The sequence below is a fragment of the Xenopus laevis genome, chromosome 1S (genome assembly GCF_017654675.1).
Source record: "Xenopus laevis strain J_2021 chromosome 1S, Xenopus_laevis_v10.1, whole genome shotgun sequence".
Classification (NCBI taxonomy): domain Eukaryota; kingdom Metazoa; phylum Chordata; class Amphibia; order Anura; family Pipidae; genus Xenopus; species Xenopus laevis.
Genome location: NC_054372.1, coordinates 165,695,394 through 165,715,383, shown reverse-complemented (window position 1 = coordinate 165,715,383; position 19,990 = coordinate 165,695,394). Strand labels below are relative to the sequence as shown.

At 37.0% G+C, this 19,990-nt stretch overlaps 1 protein-coding gene across 3 annotated transcripts in view; it reads right to left on the bottom strand.

Moving 5' to 3' along the window:
* The window catches only part of LOC108707234 (multiple C2 and transmembrane domain-containing protein 1), a 359,140-nt gene that overhangs the window by 51,522 nt on the left and 287,628 nt on the right, over window positions 1-19,990 (bottom strand). For all 3 annotated transcript variants that reach the window (XM_041580463.1, XM_018244369.2, XM_041580464.1), the window contains one exon: window positions 18,147-18,266. In XM_041580463.1, the coding sequence (XP_041436397.1) occupies window positions 18,147-18,266 (120 nt within the window). The remainder of the gene's footprint in view (window positions 1-18,146; window positions 18,267-19,990) is intronic.

The window sequence follows — 19,990 nt, the reverse complement described above, 5'->3', positions numbered from 1 at the left end:
ATATATATATATATATATATATATATATATATATATATATATATATATAAAATACACAAAAGCCATGAATATCCTGTAAATTATATCCTTATAAACGGTGAGTTCTGATGTCATCAGTTATAAACGGTGAGTTCTGATGTCATTTCTGTCACATGACTCACTGAAACTTGTGTATTATAATAAATAAAGTACCCCCAGTTGCAAAATATGAGGATATTAGAAGTTACCTCGGAGTTCCATGACCTATATAAAAACACTCGGCCTTCGGCCTCGTGTTTTTATATGGTCATGAAACTCCTCGGTAACTTATAATATCCTTATATTTTACAAGAGGGGGTACTTTATTCACTATATATATATATTCATTTTAAACCATTGATGTGAGAAGATACTGTAGGTGGACATTGCCACACAAAGTACAGTAAAACCTTGGTTTTACAATTTCTGAATTTAAATCTCAAAATATTTGTTGTCTGACCAATTTATAATGCACTTCTCTGACTTTTAGAGAAATTGGTCCTCTGGAAAAAGAAGTAGAATTGGGTTCTACTGAATGTGCAACTAAAAACAGTTCTTTAGAAACAGGCAAAAGTACAATAACTTTTGAAGTCAAAATGTTTAAATCATTGTGAAATAATTATTAGTGGCCTGAAAATGTATTGTGAGTGAAACAGCAGTTTTACTGATATAACTGCTTGTACTACTTGATAAAAACATTTAAGTTAAAACTTATAAATCATGCTCTGTAAATACTGGAAACTACCTTCACTGGCTCAGGGTGGAACTATGTATAACAAATTCAGTTATCTTTACAGAAAGTTATCTGTTCATGCTGTACAGATGCAGCCACTTTGGTTTGTCTGATTGACACAGAATAACTAAACACAGATATCCCATTTATCTCATTTAACACAGAAAACTGCGTCACAACATCCCATCTAATTAAAGCATTCACCATTGTTCACAATGGTGCTTTGGTATGCTAATGGAAAGGTTAAATGCATTAAATGAGTTAAGATGACTTTATATAACGCAGTTTCTTCAATTAACCATGAGTCATGACGCATTTATCTCACAAATCCAAGTGGCTTCATCTGTATGTCAAATTATTATTTTAAGAAAGCAAATTGGCTTTTTTTCACTTTATATTATGGTTTTTTTTTATAGATTTGGATGGAATCAAGTGGTATTAATCAAACGAAGGAAGGGCACTGGGGAAATCAGACAGCTTTAATGCAAGCAGTTAAAAGTGACATGACCTTCTGTAATGTCACTTGTCACAGCCTCATATGCCACATAATGGAAGAAGGTCTTGAAAGAAACTGATGCTTGTTTCTGTTCCCTGAATGTAAAACTAATACAGATGACATTTTAAAAGAAATACAGTACACTGCTCTGCACTGATATTATATGTCATTCTTTTACTACCAAAAGGAAAAGTATTTAAGGTGAGAGTGTCCCCTTTATTTCTTCCATATGCACATGCCAGACCTTCAGTTTATATTTTGAGCATTCATTTAACTTTCTAAATAAAATACATATGGGATGTTAATATTGTTGAAATGTTATGTGCATAAAGGAAAACTAAAGCTTAACTAAAGAAGTAGCTAGAAATGTTGTGCATTATGTTTTGGGCTTCTGTACTAGCCCAATGTAACCACAGGACTTTAGCAGGGAAGATTTAGGATGGACAGCCTTGTTGTAAAGCCCATAATTCTCCCACCTGCAACTACCACCCAATTGTCCCCAAATAGAATTTCAAGGAATTTAACCTCTCCCCAAACAGACACATAAAAAGAAGAAGACTAAAGGGAAGAATCTTGACACCAAGGGGCACATTTACTATTGGTCGAATATCGAGGGTTAATTAACCCTCGATATTCGACTGTCGAAGTAAAATCCTTCGACTTCGAATTTCGAAGTCGAAGGATTTACCGCATTTCCTGCGATCAAACGATCGAAGGAAAAATCATTCGATTCGAAGGATTTTAGGTGGCAAAGTAGGTGGTCGAAACTTTGACTATTGAATGGTCGAATAGTCGAACGATTTTTAGTTCGAATCGTTCGATTCAAAGTCGTAGTCGAAGCTCGAAGTAGCCAATTCGATGGTCGAAGTAGCCAAAAAAATACTTAGAAATTCGAAGTATTTTTTATTCTAATCCTTCACTCGAACCAAGTAAATGTGCCCCCAAGGATCCTATGTGCCTGTGCACACACATTCACCCGTGTGGAAGGTCTGTAGCTCTGCTGCCTTTTTGTTATTATTGAACTGAGACTGCTGCTAAAAGCTTTTCTTATTGTTTGGAAAGAAACATTGCTTTTATTTTGTACCTGTTGGTGCCGACTGAAATAATAGCCACTTTTTCTTTAAGAGACTTTTGCTGTCTTGATAATTAGGGGCATATTTATCAAGTGTCGAATTTCAAACTGAAAAAATGTCAAAATTGAATTCAAAAAGACCAACCGAAATTAAGTCGAAGTTTTTTTTTTGGTCGAATAGGTCCGTTTTCGATCGAATAGGTCCCGAATTTGAATCGTACAAAATACAAATCAAAGGAATAAAGTATTCAATCGAATTGGATTCTAAGTTTTTCCCCAAAAAAACTTAGATTTTTCAAAGTCCACCAATTGACTCCAAATAGGTTCTAGGAGGTCCCCCATAGGCTAAAACAGCAATTTTAGATGGCAAATGGTCGAATTTGAATTATTAAAGAGACAGTACATGAAAAAAATTTCGATATTCGAATTTCGATATTCGACGTTTTTTTTAAATTCAAATCGAATTTGCACTATTCCCTAGTCGAAGTACACAAAAACGAGCTTGAAATTAGAATTTTTTTCATTCGAAAATTCACCTCGACCTTTGATAAATCTGCCCCTTACTCCATGGGAACCTGTCATAGGTTCCATCAGTGCAGAACTGCAGAATTTGCATGGAAATACACACTGTACATGACAGCTATAAAACTTGTCCCTATATATTTTTGTAGGCACCATTTCATTTGCAGATATACACAAGAGCGCATTAGCTTAAATGTGAATTATTATAATTAATAATAATATTATTATTCATAATAATAAAATAAGAGTTTACTTTTGCATAGTGCATATTTCCATTGTGCAAAGCAGATGTAATTTTTGGAAAGGTTACAAACCCTACTTGAGTTTCCACCCCTCGTACACGACACACTTTAACACAGGCCGTCATATGGAGTTCACTACAGCCATTCAGACTTTGCATCAGCTAACCGCAACATATGTTTGTGTGTCGTTGGATTTACAGCGCTTATGTGAATAGATGTCACAGGGATGGACAGAGTATGGATGGACTGAGAAGATGCTGAAAACTGCTGTGGTTTTCCTGGCAACTCTCTCTCTCTCAGAGTCACATAAAACAGCGTTAGCATTGTGCCGGGCAGCTTTCTGCAGCTGTGCTCAAGTGAAGTGTTATGATGTGGGACATCTGCTTTCTTCTACGTTACATATGGACTTCAGAGTATTAAATAATGCAGTTGAAACAACCATACAAACCCCCTTAACCACCCAGAATAAAAGCTTGACGTAAAATGTATCATTCATGCTGATTCATGTTTTTGCACTCCAGACAATGACCAGCATAGAACCCAAAAACACAACGTGCAGCATTTCTACCCTACATCTTTGTTAAGGTTTAATAATCCACTAAGAAGGCCAGACAGCTGAGAACATGTGGGTTTATGACAACTACAAGCACAAGTGTTTGAGTTCCAAGGGGCACACTATAGAGACCATTCAAAGAGAATTTGCAGCTGAAGATGCAGAGTGCAAGGGAACACTGTACCGAGGGGCCTTTTTATACTGTGGCAACTATATACAACACACATCCCCTATAGGACTATAGACACATGACCACACTAAGCCAACCTGGGCCATTGGCTGTTGGGAGATGTCATTTAACAACATAGTAAACAGATATAGAACCCATTATGTAGAATGCTTGGGACCTAGGATTTTCCAGATCCAGGGCTCTTTCCATAATTTCGATCAACGTACTTTGTCTACTAAAAAAATAATTTAAACATGAAATAACCCAATAGGATTGTTTTGCCCCCCAATATGAATTCATGCAGCTTAGTAACCATCAAGTACAAAGTACTGTTTTATTACAGAGGAATCATTTTAAAACATTTTTTTAAACATTATGGGGCACATTTACTTAGCTCAAGTGAAGGATTAGAATAAAAAATACTTTGAATTTCGAAGTTTTTTTTGGCTACTTCGACCATTGAATTGGCTACTTCGACCTTCGACTCCAACTTCGAATCGAACGATTCGAAGTAAAAATTGTTCGACTATTCGACCATTCGATAGTCGAAGTACTGTCTCTTTAAAAAAAAAATCGACCACCTACTTCGCCACCTAAAACCTACCGAGCACCAATGTTAGCCTATGGGGAAGGTCTCCATAGGCTTTCCTAGCATTTTTTGATCGAAGGAAAATTGTTTGATCGATGGATTAAAATTCCTTCGTTCAATCGAAGGAAATGCGGTAAATACTTCGACTTCGATATTCGAAGTCCAAGGATTTTAATTTGACGATCGAATATCGAGGGTTAATTAACCCTCGATATTCGACCAATAGTAAATGTGCCCCTAAATAAGCCCAGTAAGGTTGTTTTGCCTCCAGTAAAGATGACTTGTATCTTAGTTAGGATCAAGTACAATTACTGTTTTATTACTACAGAGAAAAGGGGAATCATTTTTGTTAAATTTGATTTATTTGATTAAAATGGAGTCTATGGGAGATCGAGTAATTTGGAGCGTTCTGGTTTCCTTTAGCTTAAACAAGAAAGATTGTAAAGAAAAAGAAAATCAACTAATGCTGTATTTACTCTAATAAAGAACAGTCACCTTCCTACAAATCTAAGGGTAGGACTACACGGACAATTTTGGAGCGATCCAACGTGATGCACAATAACGCAGGCGTCAAATTCTGCGTTTTTTTGCGCAGCGCGTCAGATCGCTCCAAAATTGCCCATGTAGTCCTACCCTTAGGATAAGTGTGACACATACATTGTTGTTTGAAAATAACAATCTATGAGTATTTTAAAGAAAAGAAAACTGTGCAGTCTTTTTTTTCTGTTAGAGACTGAAACGTTGCAGATGTGGTTAACACAAACATTACCATAACCAGGGTACTAGACACAGCAATAATTATTATTGGGTGCTTTCAAGAAAGATGAAATACGAAAAAACCTTTTATAGTAGAAATGTCCTGACTTTGTCATAGACACTCAATTACCATTTCTTGCATGCAGGACACATTTCATCTGCAGCTCGGTCAACATTTTGTAAGGCACTGATTTCTTTTAATAGGAGATGTGGCTTTGATGTGGACATCTGATGACTGCTGATGAATGGCATGTAATACATGAAACCTGACAAGATCAACGGCCACATTCCTATTAATGGTTCAAGAGGCATTACTGTAAGGTTTGCAAGTGAAATTTATTCTTGACAAGTGAGCGGTGTGTAACCTTTGGACTAATGTTCGCTCAATATTCCCAGTGTTGAACTACTCAAGCTCTACAAGAACAAACTGCCACTATATTATGTTGGGTTATTAGTTTCATATGCTCTTAGAATTGCGCTAAGCATTGGCCTAAGCAAGAATCACAAACATTTTTATTGATCTAAACACATTTTCTTTCTCTTTTTATAATAGACTGCACAACAGAATCACAAAGAGACCAAAAAAGCATAAAACATGTTTTTGCCTATTTTATCATTATATGGCACTTTATATTATATACATACATATATATATATATATATATATATATATATATATATATATATATATATATATATATATATATATATATATATATATATATATATATATATATATATATATATATATATATAGAGTAACCAACAAAAGGACACTCTCAGGTCTTAAATATAGTATAAAAAATGTTTTATTGTTCAATGCGAGACTGACGTTTCGGCCTCCTCTGAAGCCTTTCTCAAAGTGTCTAATGGTTCGTAAAGCTGCCATAAATACAAAATTTTGCCGGGAAGCTAGACAAATTAGAGCTAACGTGGTGACCTCATCTCTCAAAACGTAACTGCCATTTAAATATCTCACTCATTACTTATAAGTCCAACTGAACATATACAGCACATATATAAATAGCATATATCTAGATGACATCTTATAAATAATCTCAACATTAAAATAATACAAACATTCACTGATAAAAACATTCACTGATTTAAAACATGGTGTTGTGCAACTGTATCTCTCTACATATGTTACTATAGCATCTTTTTTCTCAGCATAGCATTAAGTTATGTTACAAAAAATGTTGTGAAATGTTGCAAACAACAACCTTAAGTTGAGTAAAGTTGTCAGGTCTGTTCAGAGACTACTTTCATCGTTCGTATTGTTAACTTAATCAAGTATCAAAACTTCAACTCAGTTAGCTGTTTAGTGAATCTGCGGTAATTGACTTCATTGAATTCACGGCTGTGAGCCCAACCTCTGCAGGGAAAGAAACTTTTACCAGTAGTGTCACAGTATATCATGTGATATCAATATCCCACTTTGTATATGGCCCTTTAATTTTAGTTTAGATGACATTCTTGCTATAGGGACATGTAAGCTAATTCAATCACAAATATATACACATAGGAACCTTAAACCTTAAATGTATGTGTATCACGTGTTTTGTGTAATAAACTAAAGAAACACCCTACTAAAAATACTCATGCTCTGATATGCTCATACTGTATGTGTCCCATATAAAACTAATAGTGTATATCGACAAATGTGCCTATTAAAATACTTAAGTGAAACATGCCATATTGGTAATTAAAGGCACCTTTGTGAGTGAAAGTGTTAACCCAGTACGTATAAACAAGGTGTTTGATGCATAAAAATGACACAAAACCTCAAAAAGGTCTAAAATATCACAAGTGGGGAATATACAAAGTAAAAAAATATATCAAAAATAAAAAAGTAAAAAATAAAAAAGTTTTTTGCAAAGAAGTTCCCACTGTCCAACTCCATTTGGAGTCATGGTGTATAGTCCTGATCCAATCGTCCCACAGTCTATGGTGGTTCAGGCTCCCCTGAATGTCACACATGCCCACGTATCCGTATTAGCAAGAGTCATAGATCATGTACATCGCTCCATGGATAATGAATATTATTGGCACTTGCCAGACGGTTATAAACTTCCTCATGTTTATCATATACAGTCAGAGGTTCAATGCAGGGCATGAACAGACAAATAGTGTGCTGTTGGAATAAGCTCCGCATCAGGTTTTCAACACCAACGGTTAGATGGTTCTCACCTCTGCCTGATGTCAGGATTAATCGCAGGTGTATCCACCCTTCATCGACTTGCTCCGCAGACTCCAGGCTACGAGTAAAGGTGCAGCAAATACACAACCAGCCCGGCTATCACCAGACACACGCCGGTCCCAAGTATCAAACCCACACGGACTGAATCTCTACCTCTGGGTTGCCAGGTAGCTGGCCACGTTCAATGTAAGGTACTTCTCTGGCCCCCATCCTGGGCCACTCCATCCATTTCAACAGCGCACCGGGGATCACTGGTGAATGGAATCCCATTCAGTCATCAGAACCGCAGGCCTCACCATTAGTCGCTAACTGGCGGTCGGTCTCCACTCCAGACCATTATAGGCCTCTGGGGGGTAAATCTTCCATCGCCAGTTTTGTTGTAGGCAAATGTAAAAGTTGTATTTTAGTCAAAAAGGCACGGGTGCACGGCTAGGAATACTAGTAGACAGTCCATAGAATAGCCAGCACTCACGAAAAATGGTTTAAATTGCCTGGGTGCAGTCTCAAAATTCAAATGGTAACCAACAAAAGGATCCACACTCTCAGGTCTTAAATATAGTATAAAAAATGTTTTATTGTTCAATGCGAGACTGACGTTTCGGCCTCCTCTGAAGCCTTTCTCAAAGTGTCTAATGGTTCGTAAAGCTGCCATAAATACAAAATTTTGGCGGGAAGCTAGACAAATTAGAGCTAACGTGGTGACCTCATCTCTCAAAACGTAACTGCCATTTAAATATCTTTGAGACTGCACCCAGGCAATTTAAACCATTTTTCGTGAGTGCTGGCTATTCTATGGACTGTCTACTAGTATTCCTAGCCGTGCACCCGTGCCTTTTTGACTAAAATACAACTTTCTATGGACTATATATATATATATATATATATATATATATATATATATATATATATATATATATATATATATATATATATATATATGATTCGGCCGAATCCTTCTGCCTGGCCGAATCCAAATCATAATTTGCATATGCAAATTAAGGGCGGGGAGGGAAATCGCATTCATTTTTGCACAAAACAAGGAAGTAAAAATGTTTTCCTGTTCACACCCTTAATTTGAATATGCAAATTAGGATTCGGATCGGTACTCGGCCGAATCTTTCGCAAAGGATTCGGGGATTTGGGGGGTTCTGGCTCACGTAGGCAACAGGGGCAGGGCTTCAGCGCAATACACACAACCAGCGTAACAGCACCGCTACTTGGGGCTTGGAGCGTATCGTCTGGGAAGGGTAATACGGCAATTTCCACTGGTGGTGCCTGATGCTCCAAGGGCAACAAGGGCATTGTGTGCCGGATCCTTTTCTACTGGATCCTTACTACTCCTGGGGTAAGTGCTTTTAATCACACTTTCTGCTGTAAAGACTGGGGAAAGTGTCACGTAGTGTGTGCACACTGATACACCAACACCTATGATTAGTTTTATGACAATGCACTAAACACCAATAATGGATCTATGCACGAACTCACTTGACCATGTATATATCACCATTCTTCGATATTGGAGAGATAGACCAATGATTAAATGTATATGATGGTTATTACACTGAGTTTGTCACACCCACTGATGACGTCATGCAGGTCTGTTTGGCGCCATTTTCATCTTTAAATTGTGTGTATTGATGTGTTGTGTTCACCTTCCTGAGGACGGCCCGAGTTACGGCACCGAAACGTCAAAATAAATAATTATAGATTTTTTACACTATTAAAGTCCTTGGAGTGCGGTTTGTTTTTGGCATTTATATATATACACACATATATGTATGAATGGCATTATGAGTAACAATCAGCATGGCTTTATGAAGGATAGGTCATGTCAGATGAATTTGGTTGCATTTTATGATGTGGTAAGTAAGATTCTGGATAGTGGGGGGGCAGTAGATGTGATCTATTTGGATTTTGCCAAAGCGTTTGATACTGTGCCCCACAAACGACTGCTTTCTAAACTAAGGTCTGTTGGGCTTAATGAAGTCGTTTGCACGTGGATAGGAAACTGGCTACAGGATCGGGTACAGAGGGTGGTTGTTAATGGGACATTCTCTACTTGGAGTAAGGTTCTTAGTGGGGTCCCCCAGGGCTCAGTATTGGGTCCACTTTTATTTAACTTGTTCATTAATGACTTAGGGGAGGGTGTTGTAAGTAATGTATCAGTGTTTGCAGATGACACAAAATTATCCAGCCCAATTAATTCCATCCAGGATGTGGCATCCTTGCAACATGATCTTGACAAACTGGCAATCTGGGCAGCTAAGTGGCAAATGAGATTCAATGTTGATAAATGTAAAGTCATGCACCTGGGATGTAAAAATATCCAAGCCACTTATACCCTTAATGGGACTGCACTAGGCAAATCCATTATGGAAAAGGACCTTGGAGTCCTTGTAGATGATAAACTTGGCTGTAGCAAGCAATGCCAGTCAGCAGCATCAAGGGCAAATAAGGTCTTGAGCTGTATTAAAAGGGGCATAGAGTCAAGGGAGGAGGGGGTCATTCTTCCACTGTATAGAGCACTTGTAAGGCCCCATCTAGAATATGCCGTACAGTTTTGGTCTCCATCACTCAAACAGGACATTATTCTATTAGAGAGGGTACAGAGAAGGGCAACTAAGCTGGTAAAAGGTATTGAAAATCTTAACTATGAGGAAAGACTGGCCAAATTGGAGATGTTCACGCTGGAGAAGAGGCGCTTAAGGGGTGATATGATGACTATGTATAAATATATAAGGGGATCATATAATAATCTCTCTAATACTTTATTTACCAGTAGGTCCTTCCAGCTGACACGAGGTCACCCATTCCGATTAGAAGAAAAGAGGTTCCGCCTAAATATTCGAAGGGGTTTTTTACAGTGAGAGCTGTGAAGATGTGGAATTCTCTCCCTGAATCAGTTGTACAGGCTGATACATTAGATAGCTTTAAGAAGGGGTTGGATGGCTTTTTAGCAAGTAAGGGAATACATGGTTATGGGAAATAGCTCATAGTCCAAGTTGATCCAGGGACTAGTCCGATTGCCATTTTGGAGTCAGGAAGGAATTTTTCCCCCTCTAAGGCAAATTGGAGAGGCTTCAGATGGGTTTTTTGCCTTCCTCTGGATCAACTGGCAGATAGGTAGTTAATAAAAAAAAAAAAAAAAAAAAGGTTGAACTCGATGGACATGTGTCTTTTTTCAACCTTACTTACTATGTTACTATGTTACTATGTTACTATGTGTGTGTTAAAGAAAAACTATACCCCCCAAACAATGTAGGTCTCTATAAAAAGATATTGCATAAAACAGCTCATATGTAAAACCCTGCTTCATTTAAATAAACCACTTTCATAATATACTTTTTAAGTAGTATGTGCCATTGGGTAATCATAAATAGAAAATTGCCATTTTAAAAAACAAGGGCTGCCCCCTGGGATCGTACGATTCACTGTGCACACAAACATACCAACAAACAATACATGTTAGGTCACATGAGCCAATTAACAGACAGAGTTCTGTCTTTTGCTTCAACACTTCTTCCTGTTACAGTTAGAGTGGAAGTATTTCTGGTCAGGTGATCTCTGAGGCAGCACACAGACCATCACAAAATGGCGGCTCAAGGCAAAAGATGTATAAGGGCAAGATTTACTTAAATATATATTCCAGCATTATTTAATATGCCACTTAATATGATGTAAACTATCTGTTGCTTAAGTGTTCATTTTGGGGGTATAGTTTTCAGGTTTCAGATGGAAGCTGCAGATTTCACACAATTTTGCTCAACATTTGAAAGCCATTTTTCTAAATGATCTCACAATTGGATTGTTTGTCTGAATGTTGTCACATTCCTTTCTGCTGAGGAATTAGGGACTAAAACAGAATCACCTTTAAGAAAATGTGCTGCCTTTAGCTATCAAGGGCTTTAACAACCACAAGACTTTTGACAGTTTGTATCATTGTATAGTGATGGGCGGATTTCTCCTGTTTCGTGAAACGGCGAGAAATTCATGATGATCAAAAATTGTCACCCGGGTCAATTTTGGAAGTGCGTCCGAAAGTCACTTGCGTCAATTTCCGTATAGGCGTTAAAGTCAATGGGCATTGACTTTATGGACGCGCGTCCAAAATTTTTTGACACCAGCAAATTTTCCGCAATTGTATTTGCTGGTGCCGAAAAACGAAAATTCACGGCGAATTCGTGCTAGGCAAATTTATTCGCCCATCACTATTCAAGAATCAGAATCTTGCAAAAATTGCTGGTATTTGTGCCAATCACTAACCAAATCCTATATTCAGTTTGTGGGAATAACTTACTTTACAGGGTACCCATTTAAACGCTTAAAGCTTCCCATTCTGTATCAAATTTAGTAAACCAAATATAAAAAAGGAGACTTAGACCCAAATATAACAAAGGCAATTTGTAGCAACTTTCCAATATGAATTACATTTTCAATTACTTTCATGTGTGTATATGCAATTGCTATTGACAGTATTTGCAATTCTCTGTACTGCTAATTAGGGATGTCGCGGACTGTTCTGCGGCGAACTTGTTCGCGCGAACATCGGCTGTTCGCGTCCGCCGCAAGTTCGCGAACGTCGCGCGACGTTCGCCAATAGGCGTTCGCGTCAAAATCGTTCGACCATTCGACCATTCGGTCGCTAAAATCGAACGATTTTCGTACGATTCGAACGAAAATCGTTCGATCGAACGATTAAAATCCTTCGATCGTTCGAATCGAACGATTTTCGGATGTTCGAAGTTCGCGAACTGTTCGCGAACTGTTCGCATTTTTTGCCGGTGTTCGCGAACGGCGTTCGCGAACACATTATCGGCGGTTCGCTACATCCCTACTGCTGATTCTGAAATTGAGTTTCAAAAAATTTTTTACTCCAGAGTATTCAGTTAAATGTTAAAAATCAATATTTATTCAGTACAAAATTTAAAAAAGTAGGCATACAGACCCATTGATGCTCCACTGACTGCTAATTCTGAAAACATATTCTGTGACATAATAGGTCATTTTCCTATAGTCAATCTCCACAATTTGGACAAATAGAAAGGAACAAGAAAAGGCTTTAAACAGGGTCAGACTGGGCCGGTGGACAAAGAAAACCCACCAACCCAGACCCACTACCTGCCAGAAACTCTGTGTCTTCTGCCTGAACTTTCCCGATTGCAGCTGAAAAGGAAAGAAGTTAAAGGCATGTGCTACTTTGCAGGGGGGAGATTCCAGTGGTGGGGCCCCTGAGGGAGTGTGGTGGCCCCTGAGGTGGCAGCCACAGTTAGCCCAGACACCCCCAGTCAGACCCTGGCTCACAACAGGGAGTTGTTAATGCTGAAAAATTGGGTATATGTTAAAATATTTATTATCTTGATAGACCCTAGGTCAGTAGCACCAATACTAATGCAGGGTCTATTTTTAGTGATTTTGTCCCATTATAATCTACATTCATAAAAGCACTGTTAGCATTCTGTTTCTTGGAAAATATTACTTAAATATTATATTGATTTATGAGGAATGTATATTGTTATATTTAACAAACAGTTATTTCTTATGTTTGCTGGCAGTGGCTTGAGATCTACTGATCACCAGCTAAAGGTTTACTGGTAGATACCAATCTATTTTTTGGGTACCCCTGCCCTAGGTATAGTCAAGAAAACAGCAGGTACTTACACCCGGAGTACAGCCTCTATTAGTCCGGATGTCTGGTAAGGGAAACTATTTTGCTATGACAGGTGCCCTTTAATGGTCAGACTCAAGAGTTTCCCCTAATATCTTCGAAATGTTTATTCTCACCAATGGCGTAGATGTTACTGGGCCCCCCCCAGCAAATCCAGAAGTCATCCTGTTCTTCCTCTGTAGTTGTACCCCTGATTCTCACCCTTCAGTGGCCCTGTGTTCAAGTACATTGAATGTACAATGTGCTTGTATACGGTGAAACCTAAGTGTTCCATCCCCTGATATTATGTTTTCTCTCATTTTACAATGTCTAATAAATATTGCATTTCCCTGATTTTTACATTTTCCTTCATTTCTGATCCCTTGAAAAAACACAAAATGGGGGTTCTACTGTATGTTGCTATTAATTATACAAAATGCAACACAATCCAACCCCTTTATAAGATTAGTATGTGTTCCAAATGCCCTTTAACTGAATCCCAGAGGTCTAAATGGGTTTCTAATTTCATCCCTGGCAATAGAATATAAATGACTAATTATAATAATTAACTACAACTTTGCAAGAGACTTGGCTATCTAACCCATTTGCCCATAAATATATTTTGGGACCAAAGTATCTACATGATAATTTTCTGCTGCTATTAGAAAGTTTATTGGTTTATTTTAAATATCCTAATTATCCTGCATGTTTAAACTGGACTGCACCTTGATGTTCACCCAGCAGATAAAACCGCCATAAAAATGCATTCATTCCTTCGTTATATAGCGCTTAGTCTGATGGTTAAATTAGTATCTAATACACTTGTAATATTTATAGTGCCAACACTTAGTTAAGAAACCTTTATATAAGATTTATGTTGATTTCTTCATTTCTCATTTAATGGCGAATTATAAAGACCATGTTTCATAAAGATAATTCTCCATTTAAATTCATCAGCCCATTAAATATTAAAATGATGTTTCTTATGTGGTCTAGAACAAATTTGTCCAGCTTCAGAGATTATTTGCACTCATAAAAATTAGGCCTGATTAATAAAATTTAAATGCTTGATTAAGTCGACATTTTCATGTTTCACTTCTGATTTATGAAAATTATTAAGTGTTTGAGCCTTGCATTAGCGAAACTTCACCATGGTTCAGGTTTTTGACTTGATGCAATGGATATTTTTATATGGGCTCAGAGATGTTCTGCTTACCAGAATTTAAAATTTTAGAATTTAAAAAATTCTTTAAACATACAACAGTATACTAACAGTGTTGCCTACCATTATGAAATGAGCTGCTGTTTTTGGAAGCAGAAAAGGTTTTAGGTATTTCTCTGCTTGCAAATCCTGGGTAACTCTGGGTCTCACCCAGAAACAGTGGCCTGAATCCCATGCTCTCTTATTATAGAACATAGGTAGGACTATGGCGTGCTCTGATGAGTCAATTTCAAAAATCGTCAATAACGGGGTAAGGGTAGATTCTGGCAGTTAAAAAAAATGCCACCAGAGTATATAAAGGAGGTTGAATGAAATATTATTCTGCTTGCAACTAAAATACCTGGCTATTGTTTTTAAATAATAATAATAATAATAATAATGCATATTATTTCTGTTGTTTTCAGATGTAAATATGTTTATATCCCTTTCTCAAGGGGAGGAGAAAAGTTCTTTGCCAAATTAATCAAAACTTCATACAAATCGAATATGATTAGAAAAATGTTGAGAATGTTTTTTTTTCTCCATACCCAAATGGAATGTGCTGCCTTTAAAATATGCAATGTATCATTAAAATTTGCAGCTCGATCACCAGGCGAAGTGAGAAAATATAGTACATCGGGGGGCAGATTTACTAAGCTCGAATGAAAAAATATTCAAATTTCGAAGTAATTTTTTGGGTACTTCGACCATCGAATTGGTCAAATTCGATCGAATCGAATGATTCGAACGATTCGACCATTCACTAATCGAAGTACTGTCTCTTTAAAAAAAACTTCATACTTCGCCACTTTAAACCTACTGAAGTCCAATGTTAAGCTGGCCATAGACGCAAAGATCCGATCGTACGAATCAACGTACGATCGGACTTTCCCATCTCCCGACCCTCCACTAACCATTCAGATCAAAGTCTTTACCATTCCGATCAAATAAGAACAGATCACCCAATGTTCTGTCCCTGAAAGCAATCGTACGATACTTATGTCTGACAACACTAGTGACAGTCTCCCACTGAAAATCGTACGATCACAATACACGCAGCGATATTATCGGCAGGCGACAGAAATTTTCTAACCTGTCCGATCGACCAAACGACCGATCTCCGACGGACGAAAAATGTCGGGACTCTCCACACATGGTCCGAAAATCGTACGAATCCAAGATTCGTACGATCGGATCTTTGCATCTATGGCCAGCTTTAGCCTATGGGGACTTTCCCCAGCACTTTTCTAAGTTTTTTTTGGTCGAATAAAAATCCTTCGATCAATCGCTTAAAATCGTTTGAATTGTTCGATTCGAAGGATTTTATCGTTCGATCAAACGATTTTGATTCGATCAAACCTTTTGCGCTAAAATCCTTTGCATTCGATATTTTTACTTCGAGGGTCGAATTCGAGGGTTTTTTAACCCTCGAAATTCGACCCTTTATAAATCTGCCCCTTATTGTGATGTCTTTATTTTTGCCTTTTTACAATGTTCAACTGCATCATAGTTTTATTGCAGTCACAATACAGGTCTGTACAGTACTTGTATAATTTTGGTACAAGTAAGGGATATGTTATCCAGAATGCTTGGGACATGGGGTTTTCCAGATAATGGATTTTCCGTAATTTGGATCTTCATACAATAGGTTTAATAGAAAATCATGTAAACATTAAATAAACCCAATAGGCTGGTTTTGCTTCCAATAAGGATTAATTATATCTTAGTTTAAATCAAGTACAAGGTACAGTTCCATTATTACAGAGAAAAAAATTATTATTTAGATACAATTGAGTCTATGGGAGACAGTCTGTCCGCATTTTGGTTAATGGGTTTCCAGATAATGGATCCCATACCTGTATAATAATGAAATGATATGTTCACACATATTTAAAGACTTACATAAACTACAATATATAATATATTACATATTTATGTTTTTAAAAATATTATATAGAATTATTGTACCTGGGAATCACTGTCGTTTATTGCTGTGTCTTTATAATCCTTATTCAACAGTATACAGTATGTAAACCACACTATCCAAATACATGTTGTAGGCCAATATGAAGGTATTTTCAATCCCTCCCTCATATCACATCAGAACATTTTTGTTGCTCTAACAGGATTTTTGAAAATATTAATTTTAGTGATTGATAAAGGCCTATCTGGTCTGGAAATGATGACACAATAAAATAATGCTTTAAACATCTGTATGGAAAATAATGTCTTATCCTGAATACATGGATCCCACCATGAAAGACTGAATTATAATTTAACTAACTGGCTAGCTTAGTATCTAAATCGAGAAGGGGTGTAAGTCACAAACTGTAGGGATGGGCAAGATCAGACTTTTTTACACTTTGCCCTCTGTATAAAGCATTGTGCAACAGCTGCAGAGTGCAGAGACCTGTGACATGTGCATTGAATTGGCGTAAGTGTACCCCTTGCCCTGTATCTTGCTCATCATTCAGAGACGCATGTAGGAGGAGCAGCTTGCATCAGGGTCTTGTCCTACAACCTGCACTGCGGCAGACGTGTTCCTGCACCCCTAAAAGATAAACTTTCAAATACAGCCAATTTGTCTTGTAAATATAAAATGTCAATTTATTTTTATTTATTTAAAATATTATAAATGGCTATTTATTTAAAATTCTATTGCGCACCGATTTTCAACACTCTATGAAAACAAAAAGTCTGTCATATTTTTTAAATTGGGTGTGAAACTTCATAGAAATATACTATTTACCAATATTTCTAAATCATTCGTTTTAAATGGGGTAGGCTTTTATATTTTCAAGGGAAAAACAAAAAAATAACCGCATATTGCTAAAAATTGTTAAATCAATTAAAATCAACATTTTAATTTTATTTTCAGTTTTGTCACAATTAGCAGTCTTAGAGATCATCAACTTTACTTTTCTGTTAAATCATTCAAGTATACATCCCCAAAACACCAAAAAGCATCAACTGTTTAAAGTGGCCAGTTTGCGCTAAAAGCAAAATGTAAAATGTAATATTATGGTTTTAGTTGTTTTTTGCCCTAAACAGGGGGAAAAACTACTGGTTCTTAGGAGCAAGCCCAAAACAAACTACCAGTCCGCAAGGAAGCCTCTATATGACTAAGCCCTCCCTTTCCCAAACTGAATCCTTTTTAGACTTTGAGATAAGCATCAGCTCATTATACGGAGGGCTTTTTAGTGGACTGGTGATTTGTTTTGACCCTGCTAAAATATTTTAGACATTTATATATTTTCAAGACAAGCTCTGTTAAACTATTGTTGAGAAACCCTTTGCTGTGGTGCATGAAAAAGATCAGCAACAGGCATACCCAACCCCCACTGAACATCTTTACACACGTCACTTCTCTAACCTTTTTTCGTTCCGTCAAAAGAACATTGAACATCTGGTTTTGTACCTCAGGAAGAAAGTAAAGCATTGGTCAACAATAGGATAATCAATATTTAAAGAGATTAAGAGCTAACATCACAGGGAATAAGCAACATGCATGTCCATGTCCAAACCTGCACGGTCTCTCTTTGCCTGATGCTCCTTCCTATTAATTATTTGACCCACTAATTAAAAGTAAATACAGTCAACATAAAACAATATTTAACAAAACACTCTTTAAAATTTTGGAATATAATTTTAGGGTATAAGAGCAACAACTAAGAGGTCCAAGCATCAGAAGGACCTAAATCAGAACTTGCCTCCATCAGACAATCTTGTTGCTGAACATGAGCCTTTTTGGTACATAGGAATAACCCAATACATCAGTTTATTCACATCCTAGCAAATATTCCTCTAGTAACATGCTACATTATAACACACAATACACTGTTTAAAATGTGGTACAGCTGACTACAGGAGGTCTGTCAAGACCTAAACAAGTAAGTGAAGGACGGCAAAATTCAGGATTCTAATAGTTATTTACAGGACGCAGTAACTCACCGTGTCATGAGTTCTGTTGTCCTTTCCTGATATGATTAGGAAATAGTTCCAAGCCAATAACAGCAACAATGCCAGGGGAATCATGTACAATTCAAAATTCCATACCACAAGAAGAAAGATCTGGAGTAAAATATTACAAATAGCATAATAATTATTAGATATTTTTGCAAAATCCAAGTGTATTGCAAATTTTATTCTTATAAGAATAAAGATTTTCTGCAAACATAAAAAAACTATAATTATAGTCATTCAGTAGCAATAACATTTATAATGATGAGACAATAAAGAGAGTAACATTAACAGTAAATCAATAATTCATAGAATAGCACAGTATAGTATTAGTGATGAACAAATTTATTACCATGCATGGTTTTGCTGGAAATTTCACAGCCAGCGAAAAGTTTCGTGAAAGGCATCCACAGCTCACCACATTGTAATTTCCACATGTGACAAAAATGTGATGCAGAAGAAAAAAATGTTGCAGTAGACAAGAAAGTCGCCCATAGACTCTAATGTATTCTGCTACAAAAATGTTGCCACTACAAAAATGTTACCCATAGACTTTAATGTGTTTTGTGAAATTTTCACCCTTTCTCAAATTTTTGCTAATTTATTGGCAAAACAGAATAGATTCACTCATCACTAATAGTCATCATCACATCTATTGTAAGTATCAAAATTAGAGCAAAAAGACTATATAAAAAAACAATATTTTATTGTTAGAATCAATTCCTGGCTTTAAAAAAAATAATGCCAACAGCCAAATGGGACAACTCAGTTAAGGAATTTGCATCAAATCAAAGGCCTTAACAAAATCACATTTAACAATAGATATTTATAAATAATAAGCAACAAATACTGTATATACTAAATATTATTGTCATAATTAGGGATGTAGCGAACTGCCGTTTATGTGTTCGCGAACGCCGTTCGCGAACACCGGCAAAAAATGCGAACAGTTCGCAAACTGTTCGCGAACTTCGAACATCCGAAAATCGTTCGATTCGAACGATCGAAGGATTTTAATCGTTCGATCGAACGATTTTCGTTCGAATAGAACGATTGAAGCCATTCGATCGAATGATTTCATTCAATCCAATGGCTTCGATCGTTCGATTCGAACGAAAATCCTTCGATTTTAGCGATCGAAGGAATCGAATGGTCGAATGGTCGAACGATTTTGACGCGAACGCCTATTGGCGAACGTCGCGCGACGTTCGCGAACTTGCGGCGGACGCGAACAGCCGATGTTCGCGCGCACAAGTTCGCCGCAGAACAGTTCGCTACATCCCTAGTCATAATTACAAAAATCATTAACAAAAACAGTTTCTTCCCCTACTTTGATTTCTAAAAAAAAATAGAAACATTAAGTAAAATAATGGATTGTGTAATAACAGCACCACCAGTTAAGAAAAAGTTCAGAAGGAAACCAAGCTCTGTTCTGCAGTTGCTCTGCTCAAGAAAGAGACAAGAAAGGCCATCTAAGGTTTCTGATCTCTTACCTACTGAACAAGGGCATTAACTCAAGGGATGAAAACATAATTATGCCTCTTTATAGGTCCCTGATGAGGCCTCATCTGGAGTATGCAGTGCAGTTTTGGACTCCAGTCCTTAAGAGGGATATAAATGAGCTGGAGAGAGTGCAGAGACTAAGTGCAACTAAACTGGTTAGAGGGATGGAAGACTTAAATAGATGGTAGACTGTCACGGTTGGGGTTGTTTTCTCTGGAAAAAAGGTGCTTTGCGAGGGGACATGATTACACTTTACAAGTACATTAGAGGACATTATAGACAAATAGCAGGGGACCTTTTTACCCATAAAGTGGATCACTGTACCAGAGGCC